Source organism: Pan troglodytes, chromosome 19, assembly GCF_028858775.2.
Source record: "Pan troglodytes isolate AG18354 chromosome 19, NHGRI_mPanTro3-v2.0_pri, whole genome shotgun sequence".
NCBI lineage: Eukaryota > Metazoa > Chordata > Mammalia > Primates > Hominidae > Pan > Pan troglodytes.
In genome coordinates this window covers 36,414,895-36,442,868 of record NC_072417.2, presented here as the reverse complement: position 1 = coordinate 36,442,868, position 27,974 = coordinate 36,414,895, and the positions used below count along the sequence as shown (strand labels likewise).

Here is a 27,974-nt window from a genome sequence, read left to right as displayed (position 1 = left end):
TATAAGGGTACCAGACTATAAAAGGGACAAAATTTTTCTCCCATTTTTCACAAACAACCACAAGAGTCAACTTTTCAGAAGTTGGTATTGCTGATCTATGATGTTGTGTTTTCTAAGGAGCCGTACTCCATATTTCTACGCTCTTTGCAGCAGCTGTGGAATTTTTAGCATTGAGGACAACCTCATTCCCAGCTTGAAATGCTGAGCTTTTCTTACCCTGATGATAGGAAGAGAGTTCATGTAAGTGCTTAGAATAGTTGTACTGTTAGCTGTAGTCTAATTAAAGCTAAAGTGAGTGAAACGAGAATTTGAGAAGGAAGAATAGGATTGATTACATTCTTAAACCTTCTTCAACTGAAGGTTTAGTGTGATGATTAATAACTCCTTTGCAAATTGCACTAAATGATTGAAATTCAAGTTAATACGTATAAATTATAAGACCATATAGTATTTGTGCCTTTTCACCATATCTCTATTGCTGCATTTATAAAAGTTTACAATTTAATTGTGCTGCTTATATTTTTTATGTCTATTAATATGAATAATGAGTATGCCTCATTAGGTAGCATGATTTAATAGATTAGCAATACCAGCTTTTGAAAATCTGAGCGCTGTGGTTGTTGGTGTAAAATGGAAGAAAAGTTTAATGCCTTTTATTAACATTTGGGCTACGTGAATTTCTTTTATCAGTTTAAAAATATCTACATATTTGTTAAGTGTTAAATGTTTCTACATTTGTGATAACTTCATATTCAACATAAGAGAAGCTGGGGTTTAAACAGATATTCCTGTCCTTATAAGCTTGTGTTCTACTGTGAAGTAGGGATATTAAGCAAATAATTACATAAATACACGTACAAACTGTGAAAAGTGCAATGAAAAAAGGCTTACTCGGTTTTCAAATACAAAGTAAATGTACCCTGTGAATATAAAGTTTCATTCGTGTTTCAAAAATCTAGTTGATAAAAGTAGAAGTTAGTAAAATCAAGTTTACTTATTATAGTTTTAGTCTTAATTCAAATTATACTTTTACTTGTAATTGGAAATATGAATTTTTAAAACTATTCATTGTGGAAAAATTGAAAAATACACATAGAATAGTACTTCAAATCCCCATGCATCTCTTACTCTGCTTTAACTGTTTCTGGCATGCTATGGTTTCTCTTCTTCCCTTTTCAGTAATTTAAAGCAAACCCCAGACATCATTTCACCTGTAAATATTTCAGTATGTATCTCTAATAAATAGATTTTTAAGCATTTAACTATAATATTGTCATACCTATCAAGAATCATAATTCCTTAATATCATGCATTGCCAAATTTGTGGGTTTTTTCATTATCTCAGAAATGGCTTTTTTGTTTTGTTCAAATTAAGATACAAATAGGATGCATACTTTGGAATTGGTTGATATTTCTCCTGAGCCTCTGTTAATCAGTATCATTTCTTCATTTCTTCACCTTGCTCTCCATTTTTTCCTATGCTGTTTATTTGTTGGGCTGCGTTATTTGCCTTTCTACATTCTGTATTTGGGTTTCATTGGATTCAGGTTCATTTGGCTGGGGGGGACAAGAATACTTTACTGATGATGCTGTGTGGTTCCTAATGAATCACATCAGGAAACATGTCCTATTATTGACTTTTAATGTTATGACCAGTGATTGGATTTTGATGTTATCAGCATTATGTATTCATTATACAGTTTCCCATAAATTTTTCCTAATGTTTTTAGTAATCACTGATGATCACTGCCTGGATTCCACTTCACTGGGAGCTGCAAAATGAAAAGTTTTCTATTCTGTCATTCATTCTTTATTTTAAAATTGTGACTTCTATGAAAGATTTTTGCTTCATTGTGTGTTTAGTTATCTTGCAATACAGTCCATGTAGGGAATGCAGGATACAGACTTGACTTCCATTATTCATTATCAGAATGAGTTGGTACCCTAACAGTTGCGAAAGGTTACCCATGAAGTTTTTTCTTTCGATATTATAACAGGCTTGTGTGTTTTAATTTATTGTATGTGTTTCCATTGTAAACATAATTCTTTTGATCCTCAGATTATCCCATTTTTGACAGTTGAGATGCCTAAAGTGCATACCTGTGTGATATTTGACATGATTCTGATAGTTGTTGATAGTTTCCTTGTTTTCAAGCCCAAGGTGACCTGCCCTCACCTTGTGTATCTCTTGCCCCCATCCTGGAATTAACTAATTTTCCCAAAGAACCCTGGCCAAAAGTCGGAAATATTTAGACACCTCAATCTTAAGGATAAGGATGCTACGATGCTACATTTACTGAATTATCATGGTTTCTTTTATCATATCCCTTGTTTGTTATGTTCCTTTAGGTTTTTATAAGAAATATTTATTGCCTTATTTTTATATGTGTCTTTACTCTTATGAACTCATCTTTGGAGGAAGAATCTGTTGAATTCAGAATTTAGGGATACCCGAAGACTTTTTTTGTTTTTGTTTTTTTTAAGAGATAGGGCCCACTCTGTTACTCAGGCTGGAGTACAGTGGTGTGATCACAGCTCATTGCAGCTTCAAACTTCTAGGCTCAAGAGATCCTCCTCCCTTAGCCTCCTGAGTAGCTGGGCCTATAGGTGTGTGCCATCATGCCCAGCTAATTTTTGTATTTTTTTTAGAGATGATGTCTTGCTATGTTGCCCAGGCTGGTCTTGAACTCCTGGCCTCAAGTGATCCTCCTGCCTTGGCCTCCTGAAGTGCTGGGATTACAGGTGTGAGATACCACACCTGTCCCCTAATACTTAATTTGATAAGTTAATTTTGGTTTTTACTTTTTAGGTTACAGGAATTAACTGTTTGTTCAGAAGACAATGTTGATGTTCATGATATAGAATTGTTACAGTATATCAATGTGGATTGTGCAAAATTAAAACGACTCCTGAAGGGTAAGTTTAAATGTATAATATATCTGAAAAAAATCACTGGGTCAAAAACTAGTATCATGAATGTACTAATTATATTAATTGTGCTGAACTAGAACACCAAACTGGATTTTATAATGACATTTCCTTGTGAAATAACCAGTAATACAAATGGGTAATTATTTTTCAATCTTTGAAAATAATGCAGTAGAGAAAATGAGCATTTTAAATCTTGGCAATGGAAAGTTTTGCTTAACTACAATTTTTGTTTTCAATACAGAGAATGCAAGGGTGCTATTATTTCATTTTTCTGGAATTTGATCTCTCAAGGGTGGCTATAGGTTATAGAAGCTATCTGTTTAGCTATTGTAGCACTTTACAAAGATTGTCTGTAGTAGGATATCAAAGTTTTATTGCAGAATGGAACGAGGAGATTGTGATGTTATGGTGAGAGGATGAATTGAGCCAGAGATTTCATTTCTGACATTTCTGTTTTCAGCTCTCTACTGACTGACTTTACAGCATTATAAAGTCCCTTAACCTTCCATTGCCTGGTTTTGTCTCCTTGTAGAACATGTCAGTAGTAGTTCCACATGGGGATATTATAACACCTAATATGTGACTTTAAAGCTTGGGAAGTACTTTACATGATTATGTGGATTGAAATAAACGATCAGAAGGAATTGAGATATATTCTGTAGTAAGCAGTGATGTGTTAATGTAAATCAGATACCAATGAGTATTCATAAACTGAGTATGATCTGAAGGAATTGAGATAAATTCTGTGGTAAGCATTGATGTATTCATGTAAATCAGATATCAATGAATATTCATAAACTGAGTATGAAAATCTAAATTTCATTTTACAAAAAAAATGTTTTTTAGTTTTTGGCATTATTAGACCCTGGCTAATTTAGATATGAAACCATATACAGTTCACACATATTTTTATTTGTAACTTAAGGAATTGTCAAACAATAATATTTTTAATATCTGACCTAAAACAGATTGAATTATATTAGCTTCAGAAACATCAGTTCTGCAATGTAGTTTTCAAAATACGTGTTTTTGTTTTCTTAATATTTCCTTTAAACTCAATAACTATCTCACCAGAGATGTAAAAAGGCAATACCTATATAAAGGAATAATATAAAGCTGTGTTCTATTCATATTACCCTTGTTCATAATTTATGATTTTAGGTCATTACCATTGTGAAACCAAGCAACAATTAATTCAGTAACTTTAATAAAGGAAAATATAGGGATGATTTTAGCTGTTATGCCAAGATACAAACATGTGGACAGCAATTATTTTAGATTATAATAAACCACCATTTAATTAATAGTTGAGATTTGCAAGATTTTGATATCTATTATTAAGCGTTGAGCAGTTGAGAAACTGAATGGTAAAATTTAGAGATCTCTATGAATTAAAGTTAAGAAGTATTAGTGGGATTTTATGATTTTTCATAACTGTTCAGTGATGTTTTGGAAACAAGTCTAGTCCAGGTTGCCTGTGAATAGCTGTTTAAAACAATAGAAATGTTCAATCCATAATAATTAACTGAAATGTCTCTTCTGTCCAAATAAGAGAAACTAATTGAATGTGTGGATAAATGACTTTCTTTTATACTGAAGTAACTTTCCCATTGAATGCGGCTCCCTCATGAACATAAATTTAGAGTATATGCTGATAAATATATAAAGTATAAAACCGATATTAAATAGGCCAGCAAAATATGGCTCTTGGTGACAGTGGTAAAAGGAATGCACCCTTTCAGTAATGAGTAGTAAAGGTAGTAATGTGTTTTAAATACAACTCAACAAGCCTTTGTTGAGAAACTATGTATAAGAAGCCATGCTAAGTGCTGGGATTACAAAAATTAATAAAATATGGAATCTGTCCCTAAGGAGCTCATGGCATGGTTTATGAGACAAGTGATGTCATTATCAAGTTATTTGCAGAAAAAAACTATGATAAACTCAAATAGGGTGAGTGTAAAGTGAGAGAGGAAGTATATATTTGTTTGAGGGGATGAGAGATGAGCAAGATGTGAAGGTACAAGAATAGGTCAGATCATTTTAATAAAGATATGGCCAGGCCTGGTGGCTCACACATGTAATCCCCACACTTTGGGGAAGCCGAGGCAGGAGGATTGCTTGAGCCAGGGCAACATAGAGAGACCCCCATCTCTACAAAAAAAAATTAGCTGGGTGTGGTGACACGCACCTGTAGTCCCAGCTACTTGGGAGGCTGAGGTGGGAGGATCACTTGAGCCCAGGAAGAGGTTGAGGTTGCAGTAAGCTGTGATTGTGCCACTGCATTCCAGCCTGGGTAACAGAGTGAGATCCTGTCTCTGTCTGTCTCTCTGTCTGTCTGTCTGTCTCTCTCTCTCTCTCTCTCTTTTTCTCTCGATATACCTATCTGTGTATAGATATATCAATCTATATGTGTATATCCAGATCTATCTATAGATATATCTGTATCTTGATAGATACATCGAGAGAGAGAGAGAAACATTTGTTATATTTTCAGTCTGCACCGGGCCTTGCGCTATGCAGTTTGCATGCCTTTTCTCATCAATTCTTAAAATAACCCTGTGATGCAATACTAGTATTAATATTATCATCTCTTGTGTAGATGAGGAAACTGAGGCCTCAGTAAATTTTCAGAGTCACAGAGCTAGTAATTGTTCAGTAAAGATTGAGTTCACATCTGCTCATCTCTAGAACCTAGATACTTGACTGCTGCACTGTTGTGCTTCTGAGTTACGAAGCTTTATTTTAGTGGCCCTGGGAAGTGATAGAAAGGCTTTGAGGTAGAGAATACCTTAATCAGTATTTTATTTTAGATATACCCCTTTGCTTGAAATTTGCAGGATGGCTTGGTAGAGGGTTACCTGAACTTCTGGGACTTAGTTATGCAGTAATATAAGTGAAAAATAATGAGAGTTGTGGAGATCCAGATGATGGATTGGGGTAGGGTAAGGATGGGGACCAGTTTGATAGGTATTTAAAGAAGTGGAGGCTGGGCGCAGTGGCTCACACCTGTAATCCCAGCACTTTGTTAGGCTAAGGTGGGCGGATCACTGAGGTTAGGAGTTCGAGACCAGCCTGGCCAACATGGGGAAACTCCGTCTCCATTAAAAATACAAAAAATGGGCTGGGCGCGGTGGCTCACGCCTGTAATCCCAGCACTTTGGGAGGCTGAGGCAGGTGGATCACGAGGTCAGGAGACCATCCTGGCTAACACGGTGAAACACTGTCTCTACTAAAAATACAAAAAATTAGCCAGTCGTAGTGGTGGGCGCCTGTAGTCCCAGCTACTTGGGAGGCTGAGGCAGGAGAATGGCATGAACCCGGGAGGCAGAGCTTGCAGTGAGCCGAGATTGTGCCACTGCACTCCAGCCTGGGCAACAGAGTGATACTCCGTCTCTAAATAAATAAATAAAATAAAATAAAAATACAAAAAATTAGCCGGGTGTGGTGGCACGTGCCCGTAATCCCAGCTACTCGGGTGGCCGAGGCACAGCAGAATCGCTTGAGCCTGGGAGATGGAGGTTGTAGTGAGCCGAGATCACGCCATTGCACTCCAGCTTGGACAACAAGACCGAAACTCCATCTAAAAAAAAAAAAAAAGAAATGGAATACATAGCATTTGATAGTCAATTTAGATATATGAGGTTAGAGAGATATCACCAAATATTACAGAATAAGCTGGTTAGAGCAGAAAAGGGAAGGAAAGGTTGATGGCAGAAGAGAGGGGTTGACCAGGAAAATGATAAATTCAGTTTTAGATCTTCTGAGTTTGAGGTATCAGTAGGATGTCCAACAAGAAACTTGTAGAACTGAAAGATACTTTGGCTTTGAGAATAGATTATGGTATATAACACATTTAAGATGTCATAAAGGTAAAGTTGTTGCTAAAGAGCACTGTGAAGAGTAATGTCATTATTTGGAAATCAGTGGAGGGTGAGAGCAAAGAGAATTCAAAGGGGTACTTTTAAAAACTGATTTGGAGAGTTACTTATTTGCAAGTCCAGAAAAAGGACTCATCTCTCTCTTAGACACTTACATAGATGTAATAAAAACCTTTATCCCTTCATTAAAAGTCAACAGGAGAAGTTCTTTGCCGAGGGACCATTGCCAGTAAAATCGCTTATAGACAGGTCATTTTTTCCAAACATAAATCTTTTTCTAGATGTGGACAATAAACTTAAGAAGAAATTAAAATACCCAATATATTTATATGGAGAAATGTTTACTGTTACTTGCGTTAAAATGCAGTCTACTATTTTGAACACTCCAATTAGCGAAATAAAGAAAATGAACATACTTTTATGATGACAAAGATAGGATGAAGGCACTTTCGTATGCTGCTTGGTGATAGCAGCATTTGGCCCAACCCTAGTGAAAGGCAGCTTGGTAATCTTTATCAAGGGCCCTAAAAATATTCATCTCTTTGACTGGACACTTCTAGAGATTCCTTATCTTAAATAAGCAGTGATGTGGGAAAAGATGTTGATATGAAAATATTTATTAATGTTATTTATAGTAGTGAAATAACAGAAATAACTTCAGTGTTAAAACTGGAAAACATTAAATAACCAGTCACTTAATACAGTGACTTAAATATTATGAGGGACATCAAAGCATACTGAAAAGACCTTGGTTTTAAAGCCCAATTCAATCATTTATTAGATCTGTAACCTTAGACACACAGTTTGTTCATCTGTAATACTCTGAAAGCATTAAGATTCAAAAAGAATTAAGTGTATCATACTAAAAATACATGATATGTTTTAATAGTTTGTGTAATAGTTACTATTGCATATAGAGCCATCAAAAATAGGCCAGGCACAGTGGCTCACACCTGTAATCCCAGCACTTTGGGAGGCCTACGTGGGCGGATCATGAGGTCAGGAGTTCGAGACCAGCCTGACGAACATGGTGAAACCCCATCTCTACTAAAAATACAAAAATTAGCTGGGTGTAGTGGCGCACGCCTGTAATCCCAGCTACTGGGGAGGCTGAAGCAGGAGAATTGCTTGAACCTGGGAGACGGAGGTTGCAGTGAGCCAACATTGTGCCATTGCACTCCAGCCTGAGCGACAGAGCAAGACTCCATCTCAAAAAAAAAAAAAAAAAAAAAGAGTTTTTACTGATACAGAAATAATTAGGGATACTATGGAAAGGAACAGGTTTGATATAGCCTATATGATCTCAGTTATGTTAAATATATTTGTTTTCTACATGCATAGGAAAAGTGGTAGAAGTAAAACCACCAGATGTTAACTGTGATTGTCTCTGAATGATAGAATCATTGATGGTTTTAAAAATTTCCCGTAAACACCTGTGCTTTTGCTTTTTTTTTTTTTTTTTTTTTTGGACAGAGTCTTGCTCTGTCGCTCAGGCTGGCATGCAGTGACATGATTATAGTACACTGTAGCCTTGAAATCCTGGGCTCAAGCTATCTTCCCACTCCTGCTTTCGAAAGTGCTGAGATTATAGGCGTGAGCCATCGGGCCTGGCCCTGTATATGTTTTCCAAATTTTTTTATTATACTTTAAGTTCTGGGGTACATGTGTAGAACATGCAGGTTTGTTACATAGGTATCCATGTGCCATGGTGGTTTGCTGCACCCATCAACCCATCATCTACCTTAGGTATTTTTCCTAATGCTATCCCTTCCCCTAGCCCCCACCCCCCGACAGGCACCGATGTGTGATGGTCCTCTCCCTGTGTACATGTGTTCTTATTGTTCATCTCCCACTTATGAGTGAGAACATGTGGTGTTTGGTTTTCTGTTCTTGTGTTTGCTGAGAATGATGGTTTCCAGCTTCATCCATGTCCCTGCAAAGGACGGGAACTTATCCTTTTCTATGTCAGCATAGTATTCTGTGGTGTATATGTGCCACATTTTCTTTATCCAGTCTATCATTGATGGGCATTTGGATTGGTTCCAAGTCTTTGCTGTTGTGAACAGTGCTGCAGTAAACATACGTGTGCATGTGTCTTTATAGCAGAATGATTTGTAATCCTTTGGGTATATACCCAGTAATGGGCTGGCTGGGTCAAATGGTATTTCTAGTTCTAGATCCTTGAGGAATCGCCACACTGTCTTCCACAATGGTTGAACTAATTTACACTCCCACCAACAGTGTAAAAGTGTTCCTATTTCTCCACATTCTCTCCAGCATCCTTTCTTTCCTGACTTTTTAATGATCGCCATTCTTACTGGCGTGAGATGGTATCTCATTGTGGTTTTGATTTGCATTTCTGTAATGACCAGTGATAATGAGCTTTTCTTTATGTTTGTTGTCTTCTTTTGAGAAGTGTCTGTTCATATCCTTCATCTACTTTTTAATGGTGTTGTTTGTGTTTTTCTTGTAAATTTAAGTTCTTTGTAGATTCTGGTTATTAGCCCTTTGTCAGATGGGTAGATTGCAAAAATTTTCTCCCATTCTGTAGGTTGCCTGTTCACTCCGATGGTAGTGTCTTTTGCTATGCAGAAGCTCTTTAGTTTAATTAGATCCCATTTGTCAATTTTGGCATTTGTTGTCATTGCTTTTGGTGTTTCAGTCATGAAGTCTTTCCCCATGCCTATGTCCTGAATGGTATTGCCTAGGTTTCTTTCTAGGGTTTTTATGGTTTTAGGTCTTACGTTTAAGTCTTTAATCTATCTTGAGTTAATTATTGTATAAGGTGTAAGGAAAGGGTCCAGTTTCAGTTTTCTGCATATGGCTAGCCAGTTTTGCCAGTACCATTTATTAAATAGGGAATCCTTTCCCCATTGCTTGTTTTTGTCAGGTTTGTCAAAGATCAGATGGTTGTAGATGTGTGGTGTTATTTCTGAGGCCTCTGTTCTGTTCCATTGGTCTATGTATCTGTTTTGGTACCAGTACCATGCTGTTTTGGTTACTGTAGCCTTGTATAGTTTGAAGTCAGGTAGTGTGATTCCTCCAGCTTTGTTCTTTTTGCTTAGGATTGTCTTGGTTATGCGGGCTCTTTTCTGGTTTCATATGAAATTTAAAGTAGTTTTTTCTAATTCTGTGAAGAAAGTCAGTGGTAGTTTGATGGGGATAGCATTGAATCTATAAATTGCTTTGGGCAGTATGGCCATTTTCACGATATTGATTCTTCCTATCGATGAGCATGGAATGTTTTTCCGTTTGTTTGTGTCCTCTCTGGCTGGCATCTGGCAGGTGCCCCTCTGGGACAAAGCTTCCAGAGGTAGGAACACGCAGCAATCTTTGTTGTTCTGCAGCCTCTGCTGGTGATACTCTGGCAAACAGGGTCTGGAGTGGACCTCCAGCAAACTCCAGCAGACCTGCAGCAGAGGGTTCTGCCTGTTAGAAGGAAAACTAAGAAAGGAATAGTATCAACATCATCAACATCAAAGACCAAAGGTAGATAAATCCACGAAAATGGGAAGAAACCAGTGCAAAAAGGTTGAAAAAAAACGAGCACGCCTCTTCTCCTCCAAAGGATCACAACTCCTTACCAGCAAAGGAACAAAACTGGACAAGGAATGAGTTTGACGAATTGACAGAAGTAGGCTTCAGAAGATGGGTAATAACAAACTCCTCCAAGCTAAAGGAGCATGTTCTAACCCAATGCAAGGAAGCTAAGAACCTGGAAAAAAGGTTAGACGAATTGCTGACTAGAATAACCATCTTAGAGAAGAACATAAATGACCTGATGGAGCTGAAAAATACAGCATGAGAACTTCATGAAGCATACACAAGTATCAATAGCCAAATCAATCAAGCAGAAGAAAGGATATCAGAGATTGAAGATCAACTCAATGAAATAAAGCAAGAAGACAAGATTAGAGAAAAAAGAGTGAAAAGAAATGAACAAAGCCTCCAAGAAATATGGGACTATGTGAAAAGACCAAATCTACATTTGGTTTGTGTACCTGAAAGTGATGGGGAGGATGGAAAAAGTTGGAAAACACTCTTCAGGATATTAGCAGGAGAACTTCCCCAACCTAGCAAGGCAGGCCAACATTCAAATTCAGGAAATACAGAGAACACTACAAAGATAATCCTCGAGAAGAGCAACCCCAAGACATATAATCGTCAGATTCACCAAGGTTGAAATGAAGGAAAAAATATTAAGGGCAGCCAGAGAGAAAGGTCGGGTTACCCACAAAGGGAAGCCCATCAGACTGACAGCAGATCTCTAGGCAGAAACCCTACAAGCCAGAATAGAGTGGGGGCCAATATTCAACATTCTTAAAGAAAAGAATTTTCATCACAGAATTTCATATCCAGGCAAACTAAGCTTCATAAGTGAAGGAGAAATAAAATACTTTACAGACAAGCAAATGCTGAGAGATTTTGTCACCACCAGGCCTGCCTTACAAGAGCTCCTGAAGGAAGCACTAAGCATGGAAAGGAACAACTGGTACCAACCACTGCAAAAACATAACAAATTGTAAAGACCATCTATGCTATGAAGAAACTGCATCAACTAATGGGCTAAATAACCAGCTAGCATCATAATAACAAATTCACACATAACACTATTAACCTTAAATGTAAACGGGCTAAATTCCCCAATTAAAAGACACAGACTGGCAAATTGGATAAAGAGTCAAGACCCATCACTGTGCTGTATTCAGGAGACCCATCTCACATGCAAAGTTACACATAGGCTCAAAATAAAGGGTTGGAGGAAGATTTACCAAGCAAATGGAAAGCAAAAAAAAGTAGGGTTGCAATCCTAGTCTCTGATAAAACAGACTTTAAACCAACAAAAAAGATCAAAAGAGTCAAAGAAGGGTATTACATAATGGTAAAGAGATCAGTGCAACAAGAAGAGCTAACTACCCTAAATATATATGCACCCAATACAGGAACACCCAGATTCATAAAGCAAGTCCTTAGAGACCTACAAAGAGACTTAGACTCCCACACAATAATAATGGGAGACTTTAACACCCCACTGTCAACATTAGACAGATCAACGAGACAGAAAGTTAACAAGGATATCCAGGAGTTGAACTCAGCCCTGCACCAAGTGGACCTAATAGACATCTGCAGAACTCTCCACCCCAGATCAACAGAATGTATATTCTTCTCAGCACCACATTGCACTTATTCCAAAATTGACCACATAATTGGAATACAACACTCCTCAGCAAATGCCAAAGAATGGCAATCATAACAAAGACTCTCAGACCACAGTGCAATCAAACTGGAGCTCAGAATTAAGAAACTCACTCTAAACCACACAACTACATGGAAACTGAACAACCTGCTCCTGAATGACTACTGGGAAGATAACAAAATGAAGGCAGAAATAAAGATGTTCTTTGAAACCAATGAGAAAAATACACAACGTACCAAAACCTCTGGGATACATTTATAGCAGTGTGTAGAGGGAAATTTATAGCACTAAATGCCCACAAGATAAAGCAGGAAAGATCTAAAATTGACACCCTAACATCACAATTAAAAGAACTAGAGAAGCAAGAGCAAACAAATTCAAAAGCTAGCAGAGGACAAGAAATAACTAAGATCAGAGCAGAACTGAAGGAGATAGAGACACGAAAAACCTTTCAAAAAATCAATGAGTCTCCTGACCTCGTGATCCGCCGCCTTGGCCTCAGTGAAACCCCATCTCTACTAAAAATACAAAAAAATCAGCCGGGCATGGTGGCAGGCGCCTGTAGTCCCAGCTACTCGGGAGTCTGAGGCAGGAGAATGGCGTGAACCCGGGAGGCAGAGCTTGCAGTGAGCCAGGATCGTGCAACTGCACTCCAACCTGGGCGACAGAGCAAGACTCTGTTTAAAAAAAAAAAAAAAACAAAATCAATGAATCCAGGAGCTGGTTTTTTGAAAAGATCAACAAAATAAATAGACCACTAGCCAGACTCATAAAGAAGAAAGAGAGGATAATCAAATAGACGCAATAAAAAATGGTAAAAGGGATATCACCACCGATCCCACAGAAATACAAACTACCATCAGAGAATACTATAAACACCTCTGTGCAAATAAACTAGAAAATCTAGCAGTAATGGATAAATTCCTGGACACATACACCCTCCCAAGACTAAACCAGGAAGAAGTCGAATCCCTGAATAGACCAATAACAAGTTCTGAAATTGAGGCAATAATTAATAGTCTACCAACCAAAAAAAGTCCAGGACCAGATGGATTCACAGCCAGATTCAGCTAGAGGAGGAGCTGGTACCATTCCTTCTGAAACTATTTCAAACAATAGAAAAAGAGTGAATCCTCCCTAACTCATTTTATGAGGCCAGCATCATGGTGATACCAAACCTGGCAGAGACACAACAACAAGAGAAAATTTTAGGCTGATATCCCTGATGAACATCGATGTAAAAATCCTCAATAAAATAATGGCAAACTGAATCCAACAAGCACATCAAAAAGCTTGTCCACCATGATCAAGTTGGCTTCATCCCTGGGATGCAAGGCTGGTTTCAACATATGCAAATCAATGAAAGTAATCCATCACGTAAACAGAACCAATGACAAAAACCACATGATTATCTCAATAGATACAGAAAAGGCCTTTGATGAAATTCAACAGCCCTTCATGCCAAAGACTCTGAATAAACTAGGGATTGATCAAACGTATCTCAAAATAATAAGAGCTATTTATGACAAACCCACAGCCAATATCATACTGAATGGGCAAAAACTGGAAGGATTCCCTTTGAAAACTGGCACAAGACAAGGATGCCCTCTCTCACCACTCCTATTCAACCTAATAGTGGAAGTTCTGGCCAGGGCAATCAGGCAAGAGAAAGAAATAAAGGGTATTCGGTTAGGAAAAGAGAAAGTCAAATTGCCTCTGTTTGCAGATGACATGGTTGTATGTTTAGAAAACCCCATCGTCTCAGCCCAAAATCTCCTTAAGCTGATAAGCAACTTCAGCAAAGTCTCAGGATACAAAATCAATGTGCAAAAATCACAAGCATTCCTATACACCAATAACAGACAAACAGAGAGCCAAATCATGAGTGAACTCCCATTCACAACTGCTACAAAGAGAATAAAATACCTAGGAATCCAACTTACAAGGGATGTGAAGGACCTCTTCAAGGAGAACTACAAACCACTGCTCTAGGAAATAAGAGAGGACACAAATGGAAAACAATTCCATGCTCATGGATAGGAGGAACCAATATCCTGTATGTGTTTTATACTTTTTTTTGAAAAAGCAAGTTATTAAAAACAAAAGAAAAAGCTCACAATCATTGATGTCCAAGGCATATTTGCTGTTTATGGAATTTTTCTTTCCTAGCAGACAACTATTGAGTTTTGGGTTTATGTTAGGTGTCTTTACCTTTCATTGCTTACAGATAATATTGGAGCAAAAGTAATACATAAATGGAAAGTTATTTTGCTCTGAGTTGTATTTGTGTTTAACTTATTCTAGAGTTAATTTTTAAAAATTGTGTTTTTTCCAGAAACAGCATTTAAATTTAAAGCCCTAAAGAAGGTTGCGCAGTTAGCAGTTATAAATAGCCTGGAAAAGGTAAGTTACAACCTCTCTGGTATTAAAATTTTGTTTTTGGTGTAAAATTTGCTGTTGTTAGCATCCTGAATCAAAAAGTTATGACTTGAGTGATAGTTTCACATTAATTTTCAGGAAGAATACATTGTAATATTATTATGAAGGAAGTTAGAAGTTTGTGACATTTTATTTACTGTATTACAAAAGATCACTGCTTTCATATAAAGACATGTGGTTCTTTATTTATAGGCATTTTGGAACTGGGTAGAAAATTATCCAGATGAATTTACAAAACTATACCAGATCCCACAGACTGATATGGCTGGTAAGGATACGATTGATTTTTTTTTTTTTTTTGTCTTTTAAATGTCTACTTGTGACATAAAAACCTATCATCGTTTTCCAAGTTATTTTTGTTATAAAGGTGCTTTTACATCTTCTATTGTCAACTGGTGTCAAATAGGAAATACTGTTTTTCTCTTACATTTCTAAATTACGCCCAACCCTCTTCCTTTCCTTGGAGCAAACAAAGTAGTTTGAAATGAAGGTCAGATCTTTAGAGCTGTGATAGGATGGGGTGTTTGGCTCTTTGTTGTAGAGAAGCATGTGCTCTGAAGCTTTATTTTGTATTTAGGGAGATGTGTATAAAGTAGTAATATTCTCACCTATAATGTAAGACACAACTGCAAGGCAGAGAATACAGACTCCTGGAGAACTTTGGTAATTCTTTTTGGGAAGCTGTTCAGTCTTTGTTGCTTGGGTACATCACACTTTGCATAAGGCCCTTCACAGTGAGACTGAATACATGATCGTCCATTCTAAAATGTGAGCTTTTCCAGGATAGATCAAGATAGCTCTTCTAACACATAGACAGTATTACATTGCTTGTCTACTTACCAGAATGCATTTGTGTAGTTGCTTAAATGAAGTTCCATGTTTATGTTTTTAAAATGTTGCCCTTGGGTTTTTACATAGTGTCAGCTTTTACTTTAATGCCAGGGATTTTGTTCCTATCTAATAATGTCATTTAATATATTTTTCATGCAGAATGTGCAGAAAAGCTATTTGACTTGGTGGATGGTTTTGCTGAAAGCACCAAACGTAAAGCAGCAGTTTGGCCACTACAAATCATTCTCCTTATCTTGTGTCCAGAAATAATCCAGGATATATCCAAAGACGTGGTTGATGAAAACAACATGAATAAGGTAAGGAGGGCAAAATTATTTCCATTATATCTAGATGTGAAGCAGTTTATTTTACTCAAGGTGTGTATTACTTTAGGCTTATTATTTAAGCAAAGTATTTCAGGGAACCATTTAAATTATCATTTTAGGTTTCTTTGTTTGATGGACTTAGAAGAGACATACTCATACATAATTTTATTTGGCAGAGGGAAAATAATACCAGGCAATGAACAAAGATTTAAAATAATCCCTTAGTTTCATTCTTTTGTCTGAGAAGACTAAACGATACCTCTGTTATTATTAAACGTAGTTTATCTAATATTCACTACAAGGATTGCCCTACTTGAGTTCATCACTTTTATAGTGTGTTATTTGCATGTACTTAGGGTATGTGTCCATATAGTGCTACTGAAATTATCTAGTAACTCATTTTAAGTATTTTAGAACAGTTTTCAAAGAATTTTGCCAGGAAGATAAGGCTCTCGCATATACCATCTATAGTGAAATTGGCACCATGACAACTGGTAATTCTAGGAGGCTCTTAAAATTTTTTTAAATAATCACCTAGGTGATTGAAAAAAAAAAAGAACTGAGTATTAATCCTAGGGTTTTACTGAAATTTCAATATGCAGTTTGTTTTGCAAATATTTTTTTTTTCATTTTTTGCTGCTTTTGGAGAAATACTCTTAGCTGGCTGAACATGAGATGGTTTCCTTCATGGTTTGCCTGTAGATGGAGATGTTCAGAATCAGCTGAATGATTTATTACTTTGTAGAAGTATTGGACCGGGAATTTATACATTAAAGGGTAAATAAATGAACCAGGTAATCCTTGAGAGTCTGTGATTGCGTGTTACTCCACTTAGGTGTATATCTCAACTTTTCCATTATGAGGACACCATTTTTCATGGTAGATTGTTTTGGAGACCTTCAAAATAGTAGGTTTGATGATAAATACTGAGTGTCAACTTGATTGGATTGAAGGATACAAAGTATTGATCCTGGGTGTATCTGTGAAGGTGTTGCCAAAGGAGATTAACATTTGAGTCAGTGGGCTGGGAAAGGCAGACCCACCCTTAATCTGGGTGGTGCACCATCTAATCAGCTGCCAGCATGGCTGGAGTATAAGCAGGCAGAAAAATGTGAAAAGAGAGAGGGGCCTAGCCTCCCAGCCTACATCTTTCTCCTGTGTTGGATGCTTCCTGCCCTCGAACATCAGACTCCAAGTTCTTTAGTTTTGGAACTTGGACTGGCTCTTCTTGCCTCTTAGCCTGCAGACAGCCTATTGTGGGACCTTGTGATCGTGCTAGTTAATAGTTAATATCCCCTTTATGTAAATATTCTATTACTTCTGTCCCTCTAGAGAACCCTAATAGAGATTTTGGTACAAGGAGTGTGGTTCTAGAGGAACGGAGTATTAAGGATGGAGTTTCTTAGCTTGTTTGGGGGTTTCTGGAGTTTGCTGCTTAATATGATTAGACCCTAAAATATTAAGGACTCTACTTCTAATATTGTGGAGAACACTGATAGTCGTTGGTGTGAACTGTTTAGAGAGTTTGCAAAATAAATGCATTTGACACTCCTGATTCACCGCTAATGAGAGGCAAGGAGTTTAGTGACCCTATACATAATAATACCTTTGACCATATATGGAGAACCAAGGAACTTAATGAAGCTGGTTGGTTGCTCCTAAATTCAGTGGACAAAGTGGTGAAAGAAAATGATGAGCTCAGGGATTCTGTCTCCTGTCTTCAGAAGCAGATACTGAGCCTCAAATCTGCTAAGATTGACCTGAGTGAGACCCTTATCTCCTGTAGAAAAAGAGCTGAAATTGTGAAAAAACAAACACAAACTCTTATCATGCAAGTGGCTGACCTGCAACAAAAGGTGCATGTACAGCCTAACCAGGTGTCTACTGTTAAAGTGTGGGCATTGACTGGAAAAGAATGGGACCCTGCAACTTGGAAAGGGCATGTGTGGGAGGACCCTGATGAAGCTGGGGACTCTGAGTTTGTAAACTCTGATGAACCTTTTTTGCCAGAAGAAACAGCTTCCCCATCCCCAGTAGTGGCAACATCCCCTCCCTGAGCCATGCTGCCATCAGCCTTTCCACTTTTGTCTGAAGAGATAAACCCTGCGCTGCCTGAGGCAACAGGAATGGCCTCCCCTGAGGCAGTTGCCAGGCAAGATAATGTTGATTCTCCTCAGAAGCCACCCCCAACACCCCTGTTTGCTTCTAGACCTATAACCAGACTAAAGTCCTAGCAGGTCCCTAGAGGTGAGGCTGAGAGTGTGACCCATGAGGAGGTGCGCTACACTCGTAAAGAACTGCTTGAGTTTTCTAATTTATATAAACAAATCTTACTTGGAGAGACCTTGGTCATGTTTCACTTCCACAACATATGACACTGGTCTATTACATTAATGATATTATGCTGATTGGATTCTGTGAGCAAGAAGTAGCAAACGCACTGGACTTATTGGTGAGACGTTTGGGTGCCAGAGGATGGGAAGTAAATCCGAGTAAAACTTAGGGACCTTCTACCTCAGTAAAATTTCTAGGGCTTCAGGGGTGTGGGGCCTGTCAAGATATTCTTTCTAAGGTGAAGAATATTGCTGCATTTGGCCCCTCCTACAAAAAAGAAAGAGGCACAATGCCTAGTGGGCCTACTTGGATTTTGGAGGCACCATTCCTCATTTAGGTGTGTTACTCTGGCCCATTTATCCAGTGACCCAAAGAACTGCCAGTTTTGAGTGGGGTCCAGAACAGGAGAAGGCTCTGCAACAGGTCCAGGCTGCTGTGCAAGCTGCTCTGCCACTTGGGCCATATGACCCAACAGATCCAATGGTGCTTGAAGTGTCAGTGGCAGATAAGGATGCTGTTTAGAGCCTTTGGCAGGCCCCCATAGGTAAATCACAGCGGAGGCCTCTAGGATTTTGGAGCAAGGCCCTGCCATCTTCTGCAGATAACTACTCTCCTTTTGAGATACAGCTCTTGACCTGTTACTGGGCTTTGGTGGAAACTGAATGTTTAACTGTGGGTCTTCAAGTCACCTTGTGACCTGAACTGCCTATCTATGAACTGGGTGCGTTCTGACCCATCTAGCCGTAAAGTGGGTCGTGCACAGCAGCATTCCATCATCAAGTGGAAGTGGTACATACACAATCGGGCTCAAGCAGGTCCTGAAGGCACAAGTAAGTTACATGAGGAAGTGGCTCAAATGCCCATGGTCTCCACTCATGCCACCGTACCTTCTCTCTCCCCACCTATACTGATAGCCTCATGGGGAGTTCCCTATGATCAGTTGGCAGAGGAAGAGAAGACTAGGGCCTGGTTCACAGATGGTTCTGCACAATATGCAGGCACCACCTGAAAGTGGACAGCTGCAGCACTACAGCCCCTTTCTAGGACATCCCTGAAGGATAGTGGTGAAGGGAAATCTTCCCAGTGGGCAGAACTTTGAGCAGTGCACGTGGTTGTGTACTTTGCGTGGAAGGAGAAATGGCCAGATGTACGATTATATATTGATTCATGGGCTGGAGCCAGTGGTTTGGCTGGATGGTCAGGGACTTGGAAGAAGCATGATTGGAAAATTGGTGACAAAGAGATTTGAGGAAAAGGTATGTGGATATACCTCTCTGAGTGGTTAAAAACTGTGAAGATGTTTGTATCTCATGTGAGTGCTCACCAACAGGTGACCTCAGCAGAGAAGGATTTTAATAATCAAGTGGATAGCATGACCTGTTCTGTGGATGCCACTTAGCCTCTTTCCCCAGCTACCCCTCTCCTCGCCCAATGGGCCCATGAACAAAGTGGCCATGGTGGCAGGGATGGAAGTATGCATGGGCTTAGCAACGTGGACTTCACTCACCAAGGCTGACTTGGCTATGGCCACTGCTGAGTGTCCAATTTGCCAGCAGCAGAGACCAACACTGAGCCCTTGATATGACATCATTCCTCGGGGTGATCAGCCAGCTACCTTGTTGATTATATTGGACCTCTTCCATCACGGAAAGGGCAGAGATTTGTCCTCACTGGAATAGACACTTACTCCTGATATGGGTTTGCCTATCCTGTATGCAATGCTTCTGCCAAGATTACCATGCATGGGCTCACCAAAGGCCTTACCCACCGTCATGGTATTCCACACAGCATTGCCTCTGACCAAGGTACTCACTTTACAGCTAAAGAAGTGTGGCAGTGGGCTCATGCTCATGGAATTCACTGTTTTTGTTTGTTTGTTTTTTGAGATGGAGTGTTGCTCTGTTGCCAGGCTGGAGTGCAGTGGCGTGATCTCGGCTCACTGCAACCTCTGCCTCCCAGGTTCAAGCGATTCTCCTGCCTCAGCCTCCCAAGTACCTGGGACTATAGGTGTGCGCCACCACGCCCAGCTAATTTTTGTATTTTTAGTAGTGATGGGGTTTCACCATGTTGGCCAGGATGGTCTCAATCTCTTGACCTTGTATCTGCCCCCCTCGGCCTCCCAAAGTGCTAGGATTACAGGCATGAGCCAATGTACCTGGCCATACTGGTCTTACCATGTTCCCAACCATCCTGAAGCAGCTGGATTGGTAGAACAGTGGAATGGCCTTTTGAAGTCACAATTACAATGCCAACTAGAAGACAGTACTTTGCAGGGCTGGAGCAAAGTTTTCCAGAAGGCTGTGTATGCTCTGAATCAGCGTCCAATATATGGTACTGTTTCTCCCATAGCCAGGATTCCCGGGTCCAGGAATCACTCACCATCACCCCTAGTGATCCACTAGAAAATTTTTCTTCCCGTTCTTGAGACATTATGTTCTGCTGGCCTAGAGGTCTTAGTTCCAGAGGGAGGAACGCTGCCACCAGGAGACACAACAACGATTCCATTAAACTGGAAGTTAAGATTGCCACCTGGACACATTTTGGGCTCCTCCTACCTTTAAGTCAACAGGCTAAGAAGGGAGTTACAATGTTGGCTGGGGTGATTGACCCTGACTATCAAGATGAAATCAGTCTACTACTCCATAGCGGAGGTAAAGAAGAGTATGCATGGAGATCCATTAGGGCATCTTTTAGTATTACCATGTATTGCCATGCCCTGTGATTAAGGTAAATGGGAAACTACAACAGCCCCATCCAGGCAGGACTACAAATGACCCAGACCCTTCAGGAATGAAGGTTTGGGTCACTCTACCAGGAAAAAAACCACCACCTGCTGAGGTGCTTGCTGAAGGCAAAGGGAATACAGAATGGCTAGTAGAAGAAGGTAGTCATCAATACCAGCTACGACTGCATGACCAGCTGCAGAAACAACTGTAATTGTCATGAGTATTTCCTCCTCCTTTTGTTAAAAACATGTTTGTGCATGTATACACCTGTACGAAGAAAATATCTTCATTTTATTTCCTTTTTCTTTTATCATATGACTTAAGATTTATTGACTTCACATCAGCATTTTAAGTATTGTTAACTTTTAGTATTTGGGTTGGGATAGGTGTGTTTCTGGTTGTACGAAAGATAATTGTATTATGTTAGGCATAATTATGACTTTATTGTCTTTATTTGAAGATTATGTATGATCTCAGGAGATATGTATGGGTTCAAGTTGACAAGGGGTGGACTTGTGATGGTTAATACTAAGTGTCAACTTGATTGGATTGAAGGATACAAAGTATTGATCCTGGGTGTGCCTGTGAGGGTGTTGCCAAAGGAGATTGACATTTGAGTCAGTGGGCTGGGAAAGGCAGACCCACCCTTAATCTGGCTGGCTACCATCTAATCAGCTGCCAGTGTGGCTAGAATATAAGCAGGCAGAAAAATGTGAAAAGAGAGACGGGCCTAGCCTCCCAGCCTACATCTTCCTCCTGTGCTGGTTGCTTCCTGCCCTCCAGCGTCGGTCTTCAAGTTCTTCAGTTTTGGAACTTGGACTGGCTCTCCTTGCTCCTCACCCTGCAGACAGCCTATTGTGGGACCTCGTGATCGTGTAAGTTAATGCTTAATAAACTCCCCTTTGTATAAGTATCTATTCCCTTAATTCTGTCCCTCTAGAGAACCCTGACTAATACAGTAGGGTGTTTTTTTTTTGTTGTTGTTTATTGGAAAAATAGAAATAAATAAATAAGCTGTAGATTCAGTAGTACTTGAGTGAATTTACGTTTTAATAATCACAACTGTAGCTTTCTAAGTGTTTACTGGTTATTTGTGTATCTTCAGGGAATTGCTGATTTTTCCATTGAATTGTTTGTCTTTTGTTGATTTGTAAGGGTATATGTGTACATTTTTACTTGGTTTCATTTTTAAACTTTATGAGTTCTTTTTACTATATAGATATTTAAAATTTGCATGTAGTCACCTCAGCCTTGTTCCTTTTTGTCTCCTAGCTTTTTTGGTCAGATCTCTCTTCCCAGAAGATATTATTCATTTTATTGAGATATAATTCACATATCATAAAATTTACGTTTTTGAAGTGTAAAATTCAGCGATTTTAGTACATTAACAAAGTTGTACAATCATCACCATTGTTTCTGTGCAGAACATTTTCATCTTCCCAAAAAGAAACCCGTTAGTAATGACTCCCCGTTCCTCTTGCCTCACTCGCAGCCCTTGGCAACCAGTAATCTAGTTTTTTGTCTATAGATTTACTTAATTCTAAACTAGACATTTCATACAAATGGAATCATTCAGCATGTTACCTTTTTGTCTGGCAGGTGCCAAGATTTTTGAAGTATGCTTTTTAATTTTTTTCTGGTATTTTCTAGATTTAAAAGTTTAGATTTTTAAATCTTTCTGGATTAAAAAGAAAAGTTTTGTTTTTTTTTTTGAGACGGTGTTTCACTCTTGTTGCCCAGGCTGGAGTGCAATGGCACAATCTCCGCTTAGTGCAACCCCCGCCTCTCGGGTTCAAGCGATTCTCCTGCCTCAGCCTCCTGAGTAGCTGGAATTACAGGCATGTGCCACCACGCCCGGCTAATTTTGTAGTTTTAGTAGAGATGGAGTTTCTCCACGCTGGTCAGGCTGGTCTGGAACTCCTGACCTCAGGTGATCTGCCTGCCTCGGGCCTCCCAAAGTGCTGGGATTACAGGCATGAGCCATTGCGCCTGGCTAAAAAATGTATTTTTAAAAATGTATTACAAAAAAAAAAAAAAGCTGGCCATGGTGGCAGGCTCCTGTGATCCCAGCTACTCTGGAGGCTGAGCCAGGGAGAATTGCTTGAACCTGGGAGGTGGAGGTTGCCATGAGCTGAGATCATGCCACTGCACTCCAGCCTGGGCGACAGAGCGAGATTCCATCTCAAAAAAACAAAAAATAAAATAAAATAGTGTTCTCACCCTTTTCTACTCACATTCCTTCTGAGCTGGTTAGTGTTATTGGCTGGTATGTATCCTTCCACTCACATCTATTTACCCATATATTCAAATGCAAAATATACATACGTAGGGTGGTGGTGGTTGTATTTTAAAATGAAATTATTTTATGCACATTACTCTGCATCGTTGTTTATCTAAGAAAATATTTTAGCTGTTCCTCAAAATAGTTGATAGAGATCCGACACATTCCTTTCAGTATTAGGTAACATTCTGTTACACTAATGAGCCTCATTTACTCAGCCATTTCACTGAATGGGTGGATATTCTGATGTTTTCAGTTTTTTGACACTTAGCTAAGCCTTAAGTAAATATCTTGTTCATATATCCTTGTTAACTGATGCTCTTAATTCTATAGACTAGAATCTAAAAACTAGGGGTTCCTGTGTCAAGAACATTTGCATTTAAAATTTGTAATAGTTATTACTAGATTTACATTCCCCAATAGTTGCAGCAGGTCAGAGTTTCATCCCCACTGAATTGCCTATTTTCCTGCATTTTTGTCAGGATTAGCTGTTGTTAAATCTTTAAAATTTTGCCGCACTAGTAAGGTAAGGTAGTATCTCATCTCAGGTATTCTTACCTTCTCTTTCAGAGGTAAACTGTGTGATGTGATGGATATGTTATTACCTTGATTGTGGTACTCATTTTAGAATGTATAAGTTTATCAGAACATCATGTTGTACACCTTAAATATATACAATTTTTATTTTTCAATCATACCTCAATAAAGCTGAAAAAATGTCATTCAGAAAGGAAGCAAACAGTAGATACTAGCATTAAAAATATGTTGTAAATTTTCAAGCATAGAATGATAACATAAGGTTAGGAACAAGAATATGTGTATAGATTTAAACATTTATCTCTGTGAATATTAATCCATAGATACAAATGTTGAAGGCAAGTTACAATCTTGAAGAAAATGAAAATTATGTTGTGTACCTATAATATGAAAATAAAAAATCACACAAAGGCATATACCTTCACTCAAGGATGTATACTCGAGTATACATATTATTTATAATAGCGCAAATTTGAAAACAGCCCAAATGTCCCTCAACTGGTGAATGAATAAACCAGTGGTGATGCCTTGAAACTGTGGAATACTATTCAGCAATAAAAAGGAACTACTGACTCGGCAACATGTGTAAATCTCAAAAATATTATGCTAAGTGAAAGAAGCCAGGGTCAAGAGATGACATACTATATGATTTCTTAAAACTTCCAGAGAAGACAAAATTCAGGACAGAAAGCAGATCAGTGGATGCCAGGGGTGAGAGTTAGGGGAGGAAATTTATTGCAAAGGAGCAGTAGGGGATTGATTGTGGTGATGTTTGAAATGTTCTATGTCATGATCGTGGTTGTAGTTACTTGACTATTCTGAAAGTTCATATTTAATAAGTGATATAAAAGAAAAAAGTATTAATGGCTTAAACATCCATTTTCCAAATGAGAGCACTAATTAAAATTCTCAAGTGTTGAGAACAAAGATAGCATCTCATTGTAATTTTTATTCTTTTTAAGGTTAGTGAGGTTTGAAAACAGTTCATATGTTTCTTTGCCATTTGCATGTTTTCTTTTGCAGGTGCCTGTTGACTTCCTTTACCTATTATTCTGTTATGTTGCTTCCAGTTCCTTATGAATTCGCGGAACTTTTTGTATATTAAGAGCAGTAATCCTACATTTTTAGTCTGTAAATGTTTTTCCAGTCACCTGTTTCTTTTGACTATAGTATCTTTTTTTAAAAAGAAATATTTGAAATGTACAAAGAATGTAACTGTTTCCCATACTGCTATTAACATTTTTATATTTTGCTCATCTTTTGAGAAATTTATATATGTGTCCACAAAAAGAGTCAAACTCTATAAAATATTTTAAGAGATTTATTCTGAACCAAATACGAGTGACCATGGCCCGTGACACAGCCATCAGGAGTTCCTGAGAACATGTGCCCAAAGCGGTTGGGGTACAGCTTGATTTGATATATTTTAGGAAGGCATGAAACATCAATCAGATACATTTAAGAAATACATTGGTTTGGTTTAGAAAGGCGGGAGAACTCAAAGTGGGGGCTTCCAGGCCATAGGTAAATTTAGACGTTGTCTGGTTGACGGTTGAGTTTGTCTGAAGACTTGGGATTAATGGAAAGGAATGTCCAGGTTAAGATAAAGGATTGTGGAGACCAGATTTTGTTGTGCAGAGGAATCTCTCAGCAGACTTCAGAGAGAGAGAAGGTTGTAAAATGTTTCTTATTAGACCTAAAAGAGTGCCTGGCTCTTAGTCGATTAATCTCCTGGATCTGGAAAGGAAAGAAGGAAAACAAAGGGAAAAGGGGATTCTCTATAGAATGTGGATGTTTTTTCCCCACAGGAGATTTTGCACGGCAAATTTCAAGGTATGGCAAGGAAATATATTTTGGGGCTAAATATTTTTTCCTTGTCTCATAATGTTATGCCAGAGTCAGATTGAAAAGTAAGTCACGATATATAGTGTCAAATAAAACCCATCTGATGAGCATTTATGGTTTGTAGGGCATGACTTCCTAGACCCCTTAGGTAGGCGTTTGGGCAAGTTAAAAAATCAGAGCTAAGTCCTCACGTGGCTTTTAAAAATTGTGAATAAGTAATACTTCCATAAATTCTGACTTAATTACGAATCCCACTAATTTCTTTTTTTTCTTTCCCAGGGACAGCCACTGCAAAGGGTTAAATGTGTATTCTTCCAGTCTAGCTTCTGTATTTTTATGAGGATGGGGAGATAGACAGATAGGTATATAGTTCAGTATTTCTCAAAGTGTGGTCTTTAGACCAGCAGCATCAGCGTCACCTGGAAACTTGTGAGAAATGCCAGTTCTTAGTTTCTAACTAAATACTTAGTTTCTCACTAAAAACAGCAATTTTTATTAAGTCCTTCAGGTGATTGTGATGCACATTGAAGTTTGAGAACCATTGTTCATCTAGGTCATTGTCTTTAACTGCTGTATGGTGTTCCCTAAATTGAATATACCATTTTTTAAAAAAGAGACTAAGTCTTGCTATTATGTTGCCCAGGCTGGTCTCAAACTTCTGGGCTTATGCGATCTTCTTCCACCTCAGCCTTCAGATAGCTGCAACTATAAGCATGCACCACCGCACCCAGCTTGAATGTACCATATTTTAAATTCCATATTGTCAAGCATTTAAGTTACTTTTCTTTAAAAAATTAACGTTAATGCAAAGGAAACAATTGGCAGAGTGAAAAGAGAACCTACAGGATGGGAGGAAATATTTGCAAAGTATGTATCCAGCAGAGGATTAATATCCAGAATATACAAGGAACTCTGACATCTCAACAGCAAAAAACAAAACAAAACAAAACAACAACAACAACAACAAAAAATTAAAAAATGGGCAAAGGACCTGAATAGACATTTCTTAAAAGAAGACAGACACATGACCAACAGATATATTTTTTAAAAAAGCTCAACATCACTAGTCATCAGGGAAATGCAAATCAAAACCACAGTGAGATATCATCTCACCCCGGTTAGAATGGCTACTATCAAAAAGACAAAAAATAGCAAATGCTGGCAAAGGTGTGGAGATAAGTGAACTCTTAAATGTGGCTAGTGGGAATGTAAACTAGTACAGCCACTATGGAGAACAGTGTGAAGGTTCCTCAAAAAACTGCAAATAGAACTACCATGTGATCCAACAATTCATTATTGGACATTTATCCAAAGGAAGGGAAATCAGTATATTGAAGAGACATCTGTACTCCCATGTTTATTGCAGCACTATTCACAATAGCCAAGATATGGAATCATCCTAAGTATCTAACAACAGATGAATGCATAAAGAAAATATGGTATATATACACAATGGAATAGTATTCAGCCATAAAAAAGAATGAAATTCTGTATTTTGAGGCACGTGGATTGAATTAGAGGACATTATATTAAGTGAAATAAGCCAGGGACAGAACATTAAACACTGAGTGTTCTCATTCATACGTGGAAGCTAAAAAAAAGTTGATCTCATAGAAGTAAAAAGTAGAACAGAATACTACAGGCCGGGAAGGATAGGGTGTGGGGAGGGTAGGGAGCGATTTGTTAAAGGATTCAAAATTACAACTAGATAGGAAGAGTAAGTTCTAGTGTTGTATACCACTGTAAGATGGCTGTAATTAACAATATGTTACAAAGTTTCAAAGAGCTAGGAGGAGGATGTTGAATGTTCCCAGCACAAAGAAATGATAAGAGATGATGGGTATGCTAATTACCTTGATTTGATCTCTGTATAGCTATGAAAATGTTACTATGTTCTTCATAAATATTAATACATCAAAAAATTTAAAATTAATAATTAACAAAAGATAAAGGGCCCTGAACTCTAGTTTTAGAGCTGAATTGTATCCAGTCAGATAGTTTCTATGTTATTTAAACGTTCACTTTAAATTTGGAGCTGAAATATATTTGGAAATCTTTACTTTTAGTATGTTCATTTGTGTGTGTGAGGTAAACTTGGTTGGCTCTTGGCAAATGTGTTGGGTAGCTGCTTAATCAAACATTTCCTTCCAGTGCTTCAGCTTTCTGATGCTTAGAAAATATGTATAATTAACATAATATGCATTATCACTTTTGAAAGTAACTAATTATTCTAACAGTTATTTGTGCCAAATTAGTAATGTGAATTCGGGAACTATCAGTCTTTTCTATGGCCCGGAATAATTTAAATAATAGAAATTATCTGATTAGATAGAAATCATTGTAAAATCATCAAGGTTAGGATTTCCTTTGACTTTTGCTTATCATTAGTTTTAAAGAAAAAAAATAAATTGACATAATGGAAATTTTCACTGTACATCAGGAAGGGAATTCAGTGGAAAAGTAAGCTTCCTATTCACTCTTGACCTTCAGTTTATACTTTTTTTCCTAAGTCAAGTACTGCTACTGGTTTCTTATGCTCTTTCTAGAACTAGCCTGTTTATTGTCTATTTAAAATAACTCATTAATCACCTTTTATTTGAGCTCCCTTATGGATCTGTGTAGTTTTTCTGTCTCTTTAAAATTTTG

At 38.1% G+C, this 27,974-nt stretch overlaps 1 protein-coding gene across 7 annotated transcripts in view; it reads left to right on the top strand.

The window, feature by feature from the left end:
• Positions 1–27,974, top strand: part of NF1 (neurofibromin 1) — a 283,489-nt gene that overhangs the window by 72,085 nt on the left and 183,430 nt on the right. For all 7 annotated transcript variants that reach the window (XM_009432439.5, XM_511395.8, XM_001174734.7 and 4 more), the window contains 4 exons: positions 2,810–2,916; positions 14,345–14,412; positions 14,641–14,716; positions 15,439–15,596. In XM_009432439.5, the coding sequence (XP_009430714.2) occupies positions 2,810–2,916; positions 14,345–14,412; positions 14,641–14,716; positions 15,439–15,596 (409 nt within the window). The remainder of the gene's footprint in view (positions 1–2,809; positions 2,917–14,344; positions 14,413–14,640; positions 14,717–15,438; positions 15,597–27,974) is intronic.